The sequence below is a fragment of the Terrapene carolina genome, unplaced genomic scaffold (assembly GCF_002925995.2).
Source record: "Terrapene carolina triunguis isolate 2854851 unplaced genomic scaffold, T_m_triunguis-2.0 Scaffold33356, whole genome shotgun sequence".
Taxonomy (NCBI): Eukaryota; Metazoa; Chordata; order Testudines; family Emydidae; genus Terrapene; species Terrapene triunguis.
The window spans coordinates 3,066,176-3,083,454 of record NW_020697707.1 but is presented as its reverse complement, the minus strand read 5'-3'; the positions used below and the strand labels follow the sequence as shown (position 1 = coordinate 3,083,454).

Here is a 17,279-nt window from a genome sequence, read left to right as displayed (position 1 = left end):
TTTCCTCTTTGGGAGAGGGTGAGAGAATGCACTTACACATGACAGATGTTGGTCACATCACTCGATGCACTACTGGAAGGTGCTCAGGTACCATGGTGATGACAACAGTATAAGTACACATACAGAACAATAATTGCATGAGTACAGGAGGTTGCCAGACTCAAAACTATATAGGTTTCTACCTTGTTAATATTCTCAAGAGCACACTGTACTACTTCTCCCACAGTATTTCAAGAGGGTAACAAACTATGGCACCTATTTGTATGTCTAGCCAGCATAAAGGAATTTGTTTACCTTTGCAAATGGATCACTGAAAGTTGACAGCATGAAGGGGTCAACCTTTTTCCTCCAAAAGGTTGTATCATGAGCTAAAGATCCTTGTGATTTTTTCCCCCTCCAAGCGGCAACAAATACACAATTATGGTGCCCAGAAAGTTGGGCTACAGCCCCCATAGAACATCTGCAAAGATGCTCATTTTGCTTGGACCGAGTACTGATTGGGAATGGACATAGCATTTTGGATAAGTTAATTGTTTTGCTACTGAACTCAAGCCCAATCTGGACTGGAGCATTTGTGAACATTTGAGAGGGTAAATTGTTTGTGGCCAGGAATAGACATGCAAATGCCGAAGCACCACAAGAAAGGCTGTTCATGGAGTCATTTCTGTCTCAGCCAGCAGCAGAACGGCCTGTGTTTCCTACAAAGATAGTTGGCCCAATTTGCCACTCACTTTCAGTGACAAATGGCTGGTGTAGTTGGGATCCAATTTGCGAGGGCATCCAGGCTCTTATCTGATCAGAATCAAACCTCCAGTTGTTTTTAGGATCACTTATCTCTAACCTTAGTAGAGAAAAAAAAGACAGTGGCCAGTAAACATAGGGGACTAGTCAACATGTTATGCCAAGCCTTTTATATTCAAGCTAAACAGATTCACTGACAGATTTAACGTTCACTGAAGTCTGTTTCTCTCAGATCTTCTACGAGCACAGGAATAATAAGATATGCACCTTGTTAGCTAGGGATTAGACCTGAGCAGTGTATATTTAATTAGAATCTAAAGAGCTTATTTCAGTGTTAGAGAGGTCTACCAGAAAGAGAAAAACCAACATAACCATTTCAGGAAGATGGATACATCTGTGCCATCCAGGGAAAAGTGAGGGTGTTCTTAAATATTCTAAAAACATGTAAGGTAAAGGGAAAAAATTGACCTGCAGAATTAGTATGGGTCATTTAATCTGTTTGCTTAAGACCTGTCCTCCCACGGACTCACCTTCAACACTATTAAGGAATAACTTTCCTAATGACATTCACTCTTCAAAAGTGTCCTCAACCCCTGGCCATCCCAGGGGCAGCGTTGCAGAGCATTAGATCTCCTTGTTTGGGGAGCACACCGGAAGGAGGAACACTTTTCAGACAGACGGTATTCCTGGGATAACATATCCCAAGATCTGGGAATCTAAGAGGTTCACCATGAGTATCAAGGAAGATGATGTGGAGAAGTTTCTCGATGGTAACCCTGCTTTTGCCAAGCAATACTTTGATAAGAAACTGAGACCAGAGCCACTGAGCAGCAATCAGACATCAGAGGAGAGCGAGATACTTTTTGAGTTGATCCAAGACATGCAGGAAAGCATTAACATGGAGAAGGTTGTTTTCAAGACTCTAAGAAGAATCAGCTGTCTCATCCACGCAGACCGCTGCAGCCTTTTTATGTACAGGCAAAGGAACGGCACACCAGAGCTAGCTTCCAGGCTTTTCAATATCGAGAAAGACAGCACGCTGGAGGAATGCTTGGTGGCGCCAGATTGTGAAATTGTCTATCCTTTGGACATGGGCATCGTGGGGCATGTTGCTCAAACCAAGAGAACTATGAACATCAAGGATGTCAATGAGGTAGGTTTTCCATTGGTTTGCTCCGTTAATGGAAGATTCATAAGAACTAGACTTTCTATCAGGGTTTGTAGAGTTAAGGAAAATGATGAACAGGCGTAAGAGAAATCAGTGCAGTAGAAGTCTCATTTACTGTACCAACGGTATGGCTGGAAACCAAAGACATGGTTGGGATGGTTACCTTTTTTAAAAAAAACTTTCCAATGTATTGTGTGAAATATTTCACGGGTATAAATGAATAATTGAGTTGTCAGACTGTTAGTGCGCTCTGAGAACAATGCCTTGTGTCACGTTTTATATTGGCTCAAAATGGCAAACTCACCTAGTAAAAAAAAAAAAGTCATTTTAGAGCAGCAACTCAGACACTTGCTACTGTCTAACCCTGCGCTGACTACACCCTGAGGCACTGCACTGAAACTGCAAACCCGTAGAGAGAGTCCAGAAATATTTTACCACCCCAGGAATTTTTTCTGGCTCAAGTTTCTACCATCCAGTGCAGGCTACTGCTCTTCAGAGATATTTTTGTGAGCCAAGGATTCGAGCCATCCTTAACACTGATATGTGAACTCTCATCAGAAGCAGTGAGATATAAACTTTGCTCACACATCTCACTATTCTTAAGGGACCTATAGCCAAGGAGTTTTATTTTTATAGCCTTATATATTCATATATGATCATTATATACCCTAGTTGAAGCATCTGAATCCAAACTGAAGCAGGCTAATCTGAGTTATAATCCATGTGACCCAAATATGATAGCTGGGATTACTTCATATATAGTTCTCTCATAACAACTCGGCCATCTGTCTATCCAGTCAGCCAAAGCGCATCACTCTGGTATCCAAATGCCTTAGCAAAGTTTCCCTGTCTTACAGGATAGCATGTTAAGTGCTGGGGTTTTTTTGTAACCATTCACTGCACTAAGAGCGAATCAGAGGAAAGTAATATGTTAACAGTCACATTTGCCATCATTCTCTATTCTGCGTTTCAGAGCAGGGAGTCCTCTGAGAAAGCTCCATTTCTGGCAAGTTTCACCTTAACTATTGTCATTCCTTGTACCCAATGTGTGCACCCATGGTAGGTCCTGGTCATGGAGGGTGAAGAGCATCGTGTGGGAGGCCAGCGTAGGGGTCGATGCATGGGCGTAGTATGTTTGTGTAGGTCACTTCTGCTTACAATGCAGACTGCAGCCAATTGAAACAATTTGGGCTTCAAGGCTCCTGCTTTGAGTCCTAACTACAGTGCATTGCTGAGAGAGCCACCAGGTCAGCCAAAGGAAGTAGACACAACAGGGAGAGATGCCATCTATCTACCTGGTAGCACAGGGAAAGCTGGGAGGACTCAAGAAGGTTGTTTAGATCAGTATTTCTCATGCTTTTTGATACCAGGGACCGGCTTGCTGCCTTCCTGAACTGTTTCAGGGAGATCTCAGGGACTGGCGCCAGTCCACAGACCGGTCGTTGAGAAACACTGGTCTAGATGACTGGGGCACACAGCTCCAACAAAAGATGCTATCTCATTGGCTAGCTCTTCATAACGTTTTTCCATCTCTTCTCCCCCCAGCATCCCTTCGTGCCAGCATCCTTTCTTTGTCCAGAAGACAGTTTTATTTTAGACCAGTGATATCCAGACCTCAGTGGTTCAGGAGCCAAAATTAGCGATCAACATTACCCAAGAGAGCCACAGTAGTGTGAATTCATTGTTTCATTTACTACGGTACTAAATATTCAAATGTAAACAGTATGACGGGAAATATTGTTTTTATATATGTACTTATTCTCATAGCAAAATGACTGACCAAGTATTATTATTTTATCAGCTACAATTGGTTAACGATATTGTAAAAGCCTCCTGATTGGTTAATAACTTAGATTGGTTAATACTTAAATCACACGGTGGTTTAATATCACGTGCTGCAAAGAGCCGCAGGAGACACATGAAAGAGCCACTTGTGGCTCGCGAGCCTCTGGCTGAGTATCTCTGTTTTAGACGCTGGGAGACAGTGACATGCATATAGGGTATTCCTGGGCACTGCTGCTGGAGCAGTGCCAAGGGGACTTAGGGCTGCCCTCTAGGGGCAGCTGGGGATTCCCCTCTGGTAGAATCCCTGGGTGATGCAGAGCCAACTCTGTGCTATCCACTCCCAGCACACACACCCCAGCCACCATGTTCCAGAGGTGGAACTGGGTGTGGCCTTTATGGGGCTTGGCAGAGCGCTCTGGTGATCCTGGGCTGTCTGAATAGCTTCTTTCCTTGGCACACAATCTGGCCCCATATTTCTGAGAGCCCAGCACAATGCTGCTTCATTCCAACACACAATTCTCTGCGCCCCAGAGGGTAGTAACTAAGTTACTGCCGGGTTATAAACAGCAGCACTTCCCCGTCTTCAGCAGCTTGGCTTTTCCAGCCACCACACTGGCAGTGGAGTGAAGGCTCAGCTCACTCCCCACCCTGCCCACATGCACCCAGGGAAGGGGGCATAGCACTCCTTAACCCTTCTGCTCCTGGGAGCAAGTCGACCACAGACACGTAAAGGGGTTCTCACAGGGAGGTTGTCCAAATGACAAAGGAGATCACAGACCCGCACCTGGGAGCTGTGGGTACTCAGCAGCTTGGGGGGCAGGGTGGGGTGGGTCAGGTGGAAGGAGACTAAAACTGGAGTCAAAATGAACCTGCCATGATTGCAACTTATGAGTTTTTCTGGAGAGAATTTCCTGGTCCTTAGTCTTTCAGATAGGGAACACTGCTAAAATCTCTCAAATGTGCGAGGTCTTTCCAAAACAAGTTACATGACAACTGGAGGAAAATAAACATTGGAGTTTAATAAACTCTGAATGCATGTTCAACCACCTCTATTCTTGTTAACGTGACGCTATTCCCTATGCCTCAAAATATACTTTAGGCCAAGCTTCCTTTAGGTGGCTTCACCGAGGAGATTCTCTGGCTTTAAGACTGCTCACATTTTGGACTGTGCTTTGTTTTTCATTTTTCCCTCTTTTAAACAGTGCACTCAGTTCAGCAGATTTGTTGATGAACTCACCCAATACACGACAAGGAACATCCTTGCAACTCCCATCACGAATGGCAAAGATCTAGTTGCTGTGATCATGGCCATTAATAAGATGCATGGCCCGTTCTTCACCAGCTCTGATGAAAGTGTAAGTGTCCAAAAGATCCAGTGTAGGTCAGTTTCTATTGTGCATGTATCTTACTTGGGGTGACCAGATAGCAAGTATGAAAAATCAGTACTGTAATAGGCACCTATATAAGAAAAATCCCCAAATATCGAGACTGTCCCTATAAAATCAGGACATCTGGTCACCCTAATCTTACTATGCATAATATATAGGCTCATCTAGACTAGGGTTGTTTGCAATAGCGTAGCTACACTGGTGCCAATTCCCTTACTGTAGACCAGTGGTTTTCAACATGTGGTCTGGGGACCCCTGGGGGCCCACAGACTATGTTTAGGGGTCTGTGAAAGGTGACTATGAAAACAACGTTTCAGACCCCAGAAAAGGCATTCTGTTTTTCTGATCGATCAAAAGCATGTGTATAGCCCCACCTACAGGTCTAAACCTGTAAGTGTTGTCGGTACCTCAGAAGCCCACAGTTTAGCACTCTTTCTCACACTAAAAAGCAACAGAGGGTCCTGTGGCACCTTTAAGACTAACAGAAGTATTGGAGCATAAGCTTTCGTGCGTGAATGCCCACTTCATCAGACGCAAGTAATGCTGTGCCAAGCATGTGCAACATGTATAACTGAATTCTGTTCAGTCACTTTTCAGTCTAAAACTTCTATAGTAGGGATCCGCGGACCACCGGTTGAATGTCCACATTCAAAATTTGTTTGGGGTCTGCAAATGAAACAAGCTTGACAACCACTGCTGTTGACACTGCTGTGTTGTAAAATGGGCTTACATGGGTGCAGCTTACCTCAATAAATTACCAGGGCAAGTCACACTGGTAACAAGCCCCCCCCTTATATCAGCACAAAGCAAAGCATTGACACGGGTTGGTTGGTGTGAGTTTGAGCGACAGACTAACGTAGTTGCAGTGGTGCTATGAAATCCAGTACCCCCAGGGCCACTGTTTGGTTCAACTCAACACTGACTGTTTTCCATTTCAGCTTTTCCTGAAGTATCTGAATTTTGCCTCCTTAAACCTGAAAATTTATCATTTGAGTTATCTTCACAATTGTGAGACTCGAAGAGGCCAGGTAAGATAAAGAGGCAGATCCCAGTAACTGTTTCATTGTCTAGGTTCAGAGCTATTTCTCCTGTACCATCAGCCAGGCTGAAAATCTCATTGACTGGAGAAATAGGGATAAAGGCCCCAGCCTAGCCATCCTCTCAGATTCACTAGGCTCCACACGGGTACAAGTGTCTGAGTGCACAGCTGAGGGCAGAATTAGGGATTCGTTTTTCTGAGTGGTAGAACCATTTGTCCATTCTATTAGTAATTCTTATTGATGAGATTACTCAGTATTAGCATTACTTGCTCTTTAATTCAGCTGAACAAAAATGTTAATTACACATAATTACTAAGAAACTGAATTACTTAGTAATGCTAAGTTAGCCAGTTAATGATTAACTAATATGCATTAATACTGGAGGTTTAGCTGTAGCAGTGGGGGTTGATAGGAGCAGGGGAGGAAGAGAAGGGCGGAGGGGAATATATCCTAGTATAGCCCCTTCAAAACCTGCAACTGAACCCAGGAATCATGCGTCTCTACACTCCTCTTCTGTCAGCAAATAGCTGCGCTACTATAGACAAAGTCATCCCCACCTGATGGAACTTGGGTTTTGGTTTTTGAGTAAGAGCTATTTTTGGGATGCAACTTCCTAGCCTAAAAGAACTTTAAGGTTGCAAAAGTCTTCAAGTTTGAAAATGCTAGAATTAACATTGCCTGTGCAACCCTAATTTGACCTCCTTGTGTATGCCAAATTACGGATGTCCAGGCAACATTAATTCAAGCATTCCCAGCTTCTAATTGAAAACTTTGCAACCTTAATGTTAGTTTAATATATAGTTTGGGGGATGTAATAAATATTTTACTTACAGAACAGACAATTGCCACTGCTAAGTGAATTTTAAAACAGTAGGTGATTTCTTCAATGTCGGACTATTCAATTCTGCATTACACAGCTCGAACGTGGGATTTTACAAAATGCTGAATGTTGGCTTAACGCTGCTCCCAATGAAGTCAATGAAAAAGGTCGCACCCTACTAACCGAGCTGGAACAAGCTGAGTTAGCAGACTCTAAAATACTGTACTGTTGCATTTCTAGGAATCTGTGATATCTAAATATTAGTCACATATTGTCTCAAGTACAGTTAGCTTTCCAGAAGGAACGGTCTACAGAATTGGTTTTATTCTTCAGGTGCTGTTGTGGTCAGCTAATAAGGTATTTGAGGAGCTGACGGACATCGAGAGGCAGTTCCACAAAGCTTTTTACACAGTGAGAGCATATTTGAACTGTGATAGATATTCAGTGGGCCTTCTGGATAGGACCAAACAGAAGGTAAGCATTCGTGTGTATGGCAAGATAACACAGCAAGGGTCTTTAGGTTGCTGCTAAACGTGAATTGGGCCATTTCTGGCATTAACTTTTGTCTTAACAGTGTATGAAATTCCAGGGTGCAGTCCAGACCAGTGGGGAGCAGTCTCACCCCTGCCCTGCAACCTGGGGCGCCTCACAATGCTTTGTTGTTGTAGCTTCCAGCTTGGGTGGCTCACAAGACAGCCTGTCAGCATGCTGGTCACACCCTGAGTGTCTGTGTGTAACCACAGCCCTGGTCCAGAAGCTCTGACCCCAGCACCCTGTCAGCACACACCAGCCAGCCTCTGGCTTCCACCAGCCTTGGTTCTTACTTGCAGGGTGACCCCAACACAGTCCTGGATTTTCCCCAAAAACCCGTGTTTAGCACTCTCCAGCCCTCTCCTGGACAGTCCCGCTATAGGTCTTGTCTGCAGAGCTGTTTGTTCCTGGCCCCCTTCCTTGCCAAAGAATGGCCACTTCATAGGTGATGGCCCATCAGAGGTGATGACACCTGGCTAGAGGCATCAACTTGTCCTTTGTTTAAGATCTGCTCAACCAGTTCTGCCTACTTGGGGCAAGATGGGTTTGAACATGCACCACCAACGCAATTTGGGTGGAAATTCATAACTTTACATATTATGTTGCTACATATGTTCTACCCTGATATTATTGACCAGCACGTTATTAGTTTTCAAATGATACCTTACAAGGCCTATTTTGGACAAAGATTATTCTGAGTGGGTGGGGTGTGAGTACAGGGGTGCATTTGGTCACACCGTGAAAATACAAATCAGTTCTGGATCATGATTATCTGAATGGAAAGTATAATGCAAAAAATGCCCCTCTAGCCCCCTAAGAACCTAATGCGGGAGGGGGTAGAAACTGTGACTGGGAGTTGGGGAAGGGACTACAAGTCATGGGGAGTAGGGACAGGGACAAGGAGACAGGACAAAGATGTTGAAGGGCATGGGGCAGAAGGGTCCAACCTCTAGACAACACTCTCTCCAGAGCCTGGAATGGAACCTAAGATCCCAGAGTCTCACCATTCCTGCTGTCAGCAAATATCTCTGAAAACCCAAGGCAAAGGGTCCCATCCCTCTCTAGCACTGGTCCGCCCAGCAATAGTAGGTTGTTCTCCTCCATCAGTTGCTCCATTTGCTGAAGTGGCAGGGGTTTGTGCCGTGGATCTAGAGTCCCATCTTGGCTCCAAAGTGGTTCAATAGCAACGTGATGCTACCTGATGAAGTTTGTTTTTTCAGTTTGCTTTTTAAAAACCTAGGCAATTACATGAACTACACTGAAATGCCAGCAAGGTTACCAAGTCAAGTACTCCAAAGACAGGAAATGCCAGAATGAACTTTAATTAAATTCTCTTGTGCATATGCATGAGGATACACTCTTTAATTATATGATCACAAACTTATCTCCAAATGACCCCTGCCTCATTCAGCGCACAGGATGGATCTGCTCCGGGGGTGAATCAGGGTTGTGTGGGGAAGGAAGCTGCTGTCTGTAGGACCCCTGGCCTGGCTGGTTGCAGAATTTGGAAGATGCGTAGTGAATGAGGCAGGGGTTTGCAGGAAGACAAAGGATGGCTACTTCAGCTGAACGCGTCTCTGGGAAATTGGATTCTTTTCCTGCCTCTGCTACAGAATTCCTGTGTGAGGTTGGGCAACTCACTTGCATCAGACTTTTCACAGATGGTCACTCATTCCGTGTTTCGCATTTTCTGGGTGCTTGACTTGAGGTCCTTGTGTTAGATTTGCAGAAGTGCTGAGCCCTCACAGCTGCAACTGCAGCCAACAGGAGTTGTGCTGTGAACACATGAAGTGCTCCATGATGCGAAGTACTCTGAAAAATCAGATCCTAGGCATCTTCAGCTGGGCACCCAAATTACGTTAATCTCTGTAGCTTGGTTCCCCATTTCTACTGTGTGGATAATATCCCCCCTCAGCTCACAGGCATTGCTGTATGTGAAGCACTCAGATACTATTGTGATGAGAACCATAGAAAAGCCTGGGAGGAAATTAATAATTCTGCCTTCAGAAGAGGGTTTGAGTAGTGTTCGGCACAGGAGGCCTGGGGCCATACACTGAACAAGGAGGAGAAAACAAAATATTGAATAATTGCTCATTAAGTGAGCACCATCCATCCTGTGCACTGACTGAGAGGGGTCCTGTGGAAATGAGATAGTCTCATCACATCACATACTGTCTAATGCATATGTACAAGGGGGCCAAATTAAAGTTTCCCAGGTTACCTTAACTCTGGCATTTTCCTAACATCTGAGTGCTTGAATTGGCAACATTAATGTTTTTAATGTAAGTTTTGGTTTAATTTAGAGAGCATCGTAGAGGTGCATGGCAAATTATAATACTGGTAGTAGAACCCCGCCTGTTTCTATATCCTACCACAGGTACACTTATTTATATGTATTAAAATTAAAAGTTTTGGTTTTTTTTTTAAAACAGGAATTTTTCGACTTGTGGCCAGTTCTAATGGGTGAAGTTCCACCTTATTCTGGGCCCCGGACTCCAGATGGCAGAGTAAGTGGATGACCTAGTATCCTCCCCATCCCCCAACTGTTTACTCTCACCACAAGCTTGAACCAGGATTTTTTTCTTTGTAGGAAATAGTCTTTTACAAAGTCGTCGATTATATCCTACACGGAAAGGAAGATATTAAAGTTATCCCGTGAGTAAGCGAAGCTTTAGTACCATGTCTAGTGCTATTTCCATTGCCTCTGTGTAGCACTGACTGATAGGATATGTATCTGAAAATGAAGGTCTCCCATGAGCTAATGAACAGCTGAAGGAACAATGGAACATGGAATTGTAGGGTTAAACACGTATCAGTATTTGCTGGTTGCTTCTATTTATCAGGAATTCAGATTAGAATGTAACAAGCAGGCCACTGTATCACTGTGGTAGCATCCACTCACAGGTAAAGTCACCACTTCTGTAGATACACAAGTCCACCTTTCCATTCCTAGCCCCTTCTGCCCAATCCTGCATCACCAGCTGTCCAATCCTCCCATTCAAACGTCCTCTCTCCTGCCTTTCTCATTCACTGCCGGGTCCTCTGTCCTCCCTGTCGCATAGGCTCCGCCTCAAAGCCAACTTTCACGCTTCTTCCTCCCATGCCCTACATCCAGGCGCAGTAATTCCTGTTGCTTTGACACGTCTAGAAACCATCCTCTATTCTTGCCATGAGATCTTTCATGTCGGCCTTTGTCATCTCTTGACTTGATGCCTGTAACAGCCTCCTGCTTTAGCTTGCCCTGTGAACTTTCCTCACCCTCCAAATTATTGCTGCCGAGAAGTGCCTCTCCTAGTTTGAATCAGGTCAGTCCCTTCCCTGAACGCATCACTAGCATCCCCTAGCCACCCACTTCACATAAAATGTTTGTTTTCCCTCTCATAATTCCCCTTATAGCTGCCCTCATTGACTGCACGCCACCCTTTGAGATGCCTGCCCGTGTACCATGCTGCCTGCCTTATCAGCCCTGGGTTGCCTCCTTCCACTTTGGTCTCTGCCCTCCTCCATGCAGTCCCCTACACATGGCATGTCCCCGCACTCTCAGTTCTTCAAGATAGCTGCCTCTCCTTGTGCAAATCCCTCCTTAGTCAGAGCACACAATGCTAGTGCACCAATGTGCAACAGGGAGTATGTCACCTAGCCTAGTTTTAAAAAAATCTAGGGCTGTAAATCTTGACTACCTCTTGGTCATCTATTGCTTTGTATCTGTTTAATTTTGATGGTGAGCTCTTCCACAAGGCTCTGCAAGATTAGATCTGTTACATTTCCCTTCTTCCCACTGCCCCATTTTTCTTTCTTTCTTTTTTTCTTTCACATATTGAAATTTAGAACCATTAAATACACTCCCAGTCCTATTTCATATCTAGTTACACTCAAGATGAAAAACTGGGAACTGATTGGAATACGCCATGCAATACTGAACGCTTTGAATCCTCTAACTCATCTATTGCCCCATCTGTTGATAATGAGAGTCTGATCCTATGAATTTTAACTCATGTGAGTAATCCTTGTTCACACAAGAAGATCCTTCGAAATCAACAGGACTACCTGGCTGACTAAGGATTAGCCGTGTATAGGGTGACCAGACAGCAAATGTGAAACATCGGGACAGGGGTGGGGGGTAATAGGAGCCTATATAAGAAAAAGACCTAAAAATCGGGACTGTCCCTATAAAATCAGGACATGTGGTCACCCTAGCTGTGTATGTGCGTGCTGCATGATTAACCAGATATGTTCCAGCTCTACAAAAATCTCCAGGAAATATGTGTAATCTCCATCTTTAATTTTTATTATACACACACTTTTGTTTCATTCAGAAATCCCACAGCAGATCACTGGGCACTTGCTACTGGACTCCCAACGTATGTAGCGGAAAGTGGCTTTGTAAGTATTTGACGAGAGCTTCATTGAGGGTTTCAGAAAGTCAAATTAATGTTTACTTTCAACTATGGAAGACTTATCAATTTAGCTGCTTTAACTAGATTTAAAATTGAGTATTTTAGAAAGGAGTTTATTGAACTTTATGCTACCCGTTTGTAAAACGAAATATTTTTATGATCTTCTAGATCTGCAACATTATGAATGCTGCTGCAGATGAGATGTTTAAATTTCAGGTACTGTGAAAGCTGTCATAGCTGTTAAAAAACAGAATTGTTAAAATAAATGTAATATAGATTAATTTTTTTATACATACAAATTCCTGTAACTTGTTGCATTACTGAGTTCACTTAAGAAAAGCACTGATGGATTTAGAAAATACATTTTATATATTCAACATCTTTCTGCTTGCTGTTGCTTCAAGGAAGGTCCTGTAGATGACTCAGGATGGACTATCAAAAATGTATTATCTATGCCAATAGTAAATAAGAAAGAAGAAATTGTTGGTGTTGCCACATTTTACAACAGAAAAGACGGGAAGCCATTCGATGAACAAGATGAGACTCTCATGGAGGTACAAGTGCTTACCAGCTCCGAAAGTAGCTTAGGTGTTAAATGGGAACCCTGCCTAAAACCAATAATTCTTAGTAGTACATGTGGTCTCCAATGTTTTGCAGCCCCCAATATTTTCTTTGATTGTGGAGGTGTAACTCAGTAGCTCTAGGTCTAAGAAATTGATTCATAGAGAGATTTTAGGCAATTGCAGATTTAGTGGTGACATGCCCAGCTTCTGAAGGGAATGGTACAACACCTGACAAGCATTTTCAAGATCTAGATCCTGTACAGTCAAACAGAACTAGCAAGATCATTTGCAATATCAGCATCTAGGCAATCCAATAATTTACATGAGCTGCAGAAGATACTATGGAACGGAGAATGTTGACACACTGAAACTACGGCAGGAACATGTGTTTCACACCCAACTCTGGTTTAGGCATTCTTATGATGGCAGGCACTAAACAGAAGCCTGCCCAAGACTTGCATCACCGTCGATATTTACAGCGAAAATTGTAATACTTAAGTTGAAGGGGGCTGGAGGGCCCCTCTAACGTGATTTCATAAAACAGACCAAATCCACCGCTAGCTTGAGCAGTCATAATTCCACTGAGGTCAGTAATTGCATCTACCTACAGCAGGTGTAACTTGAACCACTGTTGTTAAGAGTTGGGGGGAAATCATGCTGCTGGCTTTATTCCTTTCTCTATAGCCCGCTCTTGGCTGTTTTATGGCAAGGAGATTTATTCTTGAAAGATTTAAGTGTTATGTTAACTAGGAAGTAGCCAGATGACCAATTCATTTCACATAAGCCATTGAACAGCTGAAGGCAAAAGTCTTTGGATCACTCGGGGTATGTCTACACTATAATAAGACATGTGCAGCCGGCCTGTGTTAGCTGACTTGGGCTTGCACTGCGGGGCTACACAATTGCAATGCAGATGTTTGGGTTCGGGCTGGAGCCTGGGCTCCGGGACGCTCCCTGCTCAGCTGGCATGGGCCAGGAATGGGTGTTTTATTGTAATGTAGACGTACCCTAGCAGCATGGCACAGATCTGAACCAGGGACCAAGAAGGCAGTGAATACCTTTGCATCCTTTTCCAAATCGTGAAGCGCCCAGTCTTGTTCTCACAGTTCTCAGTATTTCCCTTTCCCAGCTGCACAGTGTTATCACCAATCCCTATCCACACCGGATTCACTTTCGATTGGGGGCCAAATCCTGGCCCCTTGACCCTCTACAGTAGACACATTGTGCAGCCTGGCCAGATATCTCAGCTAAGGAGTTGAGTGTATCCTGAGAGTAAATGGCTCTTTGGGCAGCTGCAGAGCCCCTATGCAGCTGCCTCAGTTTCGGGGGGCAGAGCACAGTTTCAAGGAGGTTTTTATACTGAGGCCTGTTGATTTATTTCCAGCCAACCAGTGTAACGATTGTTCCCCTAAAGGATGAGGCCTTTGGCTGTTTAGACAATCATAACAAAAGGGAAGTCAAGAGAGAAACACAGTTCCAGTAATGTCTAGACGTAACTTTGTTAAACAACCTCTTAGGTCCTCAGTCTGTGTCCCAGTATCTCTGCTGAATGACTCGTCTTGCGGTGCTAATGTCTCCCTAGAGAAAACGTGAATGTTACCGTTAAAGTTTTAAGCTTGATCCTGTAACCCTTACTCACAAGTAATCATTACTCACACGATTAGTCACAAAGGCTAGCAAGGTATTACTCACTCAAGCAAGCAGTTCTCACTCAGAGTTTGCAAGAACAGGCCCTCTTTACTACTAGAGCAAGGGGAAAGGTTCCCATTTGTCAGAGAGCAACTTGGAACGCCAATGCAGTTAATGGCAGAATGTCAGTTTCAGTCTCAGACTAAAAACACCTGACTGGCTATTTAAAGGTTTTGGGCCTATATACTAAGCCAGAGTGTGCTGTGTTTTGCTGTAAGCTCTGGGAGGCAGGGCATTTTGTTCACATCCATCTATAAACCTATTGGTAATAAGATGTGTTAGACTGTGAGGATGTTTTCCCTAGAAATAAACCAATAGCAATCAATGAGATACTTTAATGTGCTTAAGGAGGGTCCCCCTGTTTCATGGTTTCGTTTCTTTTTTTAAGTCTTTGACCCAGTTCCTGGGCTGGTCTGTCCTCAACACGGATACTTACGATAAGATAAACAAGCTGGAGAATCGCAAGGACATTGCTCAGGACATGGTGCTGTACCACGTGAAGTGTGATAAGGATGAAATTCAGGAAATCCTGGTACTGCTTTTCAGTTTATAATCAGCGTACAAGCGGTGCATGCTTAAATAGCAACTGCGCCTGAGAGAACTTGCATTTATGTTGCATGTTTTGTTCCAAAGTGTTGTATTTTACTACATGCATTTCTAAGGCACCCATCACCACAGAGTGAGCTTCCATTATGTAGTGGCCCATCAACCTCCTAGTAAATGGGCCATATTCTCTCCTGCCCCACCCTTGTCAGAGCTGTGATACCACCTTCAATAGGGACAGATCCACGTACCTACTTCCTGAGAGCTTCCAGAGCTCCACTTACCTAAGGCCTGCACAGAGAGATGGCTCGTGATATGTGCCTTGAAGGTGGTAATGCTTCAGCTCAACCAGAGCTGACCAGAAAGAATTGCATTGCTGAAGAACTTCTGCAATTAATTTTAAACAAGCTTCATACGTACAGGTACACTTTACAATTGAGATGCAGTCACCTCTGGGGTGGGAGGGCAGCTGCCAGGTGGACAATGGTTGGGCAGGGTGGCAAGACCTTAGCTAAGGAAAAGCAAATGGTCATTGCTTAGTATTAAAAATGTATTTCAGTGCTAGCCCTGCAAACTCACTATAGGCTCTGAGAGTTAAGATGGGTTCTTTTCTTCTTGGGCATTATCAGGGGTAAGCAGCTTTGCGGGACAAATCAGGTCCTCACTACATCTGTGCAACTCCAGTAGCCATAGCTGGGTTTCTACAGATTTCACCAAAAGCACAGTCTGATGACAGTGACGTTGAATGGGCGTAGCTGAACCTACAGGACCTCTACTCCTTGTGATAATGCTTGAGACAGAGAACCCAGCTTGAGTGTCAGTCCCCAGAGTGAGTTTGGAGGACAAACAATTTTTTCACTCGACAATGGAGCAATGGGGGGAGGGATAGCTCAGTGGTTTGAGTACTAGCCTGCTAAACCCAGGGTTGTGAGTTCAATCCTTGAGGGGGCCATTTAGGGATCTGGGGCAAAGATCTGTCTGGTGATTGGTCCTGCTTTGAGCAGGGGGTTGGACTAGATGACCTCCTGAGGTCCCTTCCAACCCTGATATTCTATGATTCTATGATCAGAGAGATGCCCTGCATATGGGAACCCACCCCCACCACTGTCAGAGTCACTTTATAAGTCAGAACTGCCCCTTAAGATCAGAAATGTAAGTAAGGTTCAGAAGAGAACATGTGTTTGGAAGTTGGACTAGATACCACCCCAAACGTATGCAGCTTTAGTGCTGATTGTGGAGTTGCTGGTAAAATTAACATGTACATGATCTCTGTAGCCAACACGAGAGAGGCTGGGGAAAGAACCAATGGAATGTGAAGAAGATCAATTGACAGTACTACTGGTGAGTGCCCATGCACCATTGACTTGACAGTAAAGGCAAATAAGAATTTGTTTGGCAGAAGTAGGAGAACACTATCCAGGTTCTTATAGTGACACCCCTCAGCATGGTATCTGGTGACCTCCCAACAGAAAGAACAGAACTCCCTCCTTCCCAGCCATACAGGCATGTGGCATAGCCTAGGATAGTATCATTAGAGGGCATGCCTTCCAAAGCTCTTGGGAACAAGCTACTTTGCACTACCCCTGGCACAAGGCATTACCTAACCAGCACAACTGAGCCCCTACAGAACAAACCCTACTGAGAACCAGCTCAACCGCTAGGATCCTCCACTCATTTCGCTACCCAGAGCCAATACAGACCTAGGGCCACCATTGGCCTCCTTCACCAGTCCAGGACCATTTTCGACTCTGACACATGAAATCCACTTGGGGAGGCAGATCTCTCCTGCTAAATCCCAGCAGAGAAACCAAAATGGACTGTCGCTGGAAGAAGCACTTTTGCCTTTATTGTTACCTAAAAAGCATGTTACAGTAATGATCTCTGAGTAATCTGAAAGAATGCAGCAGCAATAATCTGGTGGCATTTTTGAGACAACTAGGGTAACCAGATGTCCTGATTTTATAGGGACAGTCCCAATTTTGGGGTCTTTTTCTTATATAGGGTCCTATTACCCCCCACCCCCATCCTGATTTTTCACACTTGCTGTCTGGTCACCCTAGAGACAATCCATGTGTGGCTTTTTGTGGAATGGCATGCCCAGCATGGAAACAAGCCAATCTGTTTCTTTTTCAGAAAGAAGAACTGCCAGACCCCATTCAGTCTGAGATCTACGAGTTCCACTTCTGTGATTTCAAGTGCACCGAACTAGAGCTTGTGAAGTGTGGAATTCAGATGTACTACGAGCTTGGGGTGGTGAAAAAGTTCCAGATTCCACAAGAGGTAGGTGTCGGTTTCTGGTGAGATGTTACAGAATGATGCCTGGGGACTCCCAACCTAGTTAGATCCCCCTGGGAGGGAACAGTGGCTATTGATTTACAGGTTTCAGAGTGGTAGCCATGTTAGTCTGTATCCGCAAAAAGAACAGGAGTACTTGTGGCACCTTAGAGACTAACAAATTTATTTGAGCATAAGCTTTTGTGGGCTAAAACCCACTTCATTGGATGCATGCAGTGGAAAATACAGTAGGAAGAGATATATACACAGAGAACATGAAAAAATGGGTGTTGCCATACCAACTCTAACGAGACTAATCAATTAAGGTGGGCTATTATCA

At 44.2% G+C, this 17,279-nt stretch overlaps 1 protein-coding gene across 1 annotated transcript in view; it reads left to right on the top strand.

Annotated features, from left to right (window-relative positions):
• The first annotated feature begins 1,471 nt into the window (after positions 1-1,471).
• Positions 1,472-17,279, top strand: part of LOC112108265 (rod cGMP-specific 3',5'-cyclic phosphodiesterase subunit beta) — a 38,750-nt gene continuing 22,942 nt past the window's right edge. The window contains exons 1-12 of the mRNA XM_024202324.2: positions 1,472-1,894; positions 4,897-5,049; positions 6,021-6,110; positions 7,276-7,416; positions 9,906-9,980; positions 10,064-10,128; positions 11,790-11,856; positions 12,039-12,086; positions 12,275-12,424; positions 14,511-14,654; positions 15,941-16,006; positions 16,799-16,945. Of these exons, the coding sequence (XP_024058092.1) occupies positions 1,472-1,894; positions 4,897-5,049; positions 6,021-6,110; positions 7,276-7,416; positions 9,906-9,980; positions 10,064-10,128; positions 11,790-11,856; positions 12,039-12,086; positions 12,275-12,424; positions 14,511-14,654; positions 15,941-16,006; positions 16,799-16,945 (1,569 nt within the window). The remainder of the gene's footprint in view (positions 1,895-4,896; positions 5,050-6,020; positions 6,111-7,275; positions 7,417-9,905; positions 9,981-10,063; positions 10,129-11,789; positions 11,857-12,038; positions 12,087-12,274; positions 12,425-14,510; positions 14,655-15,940; positions 16,007-16,798; positions 16,946-17,279) is intronic.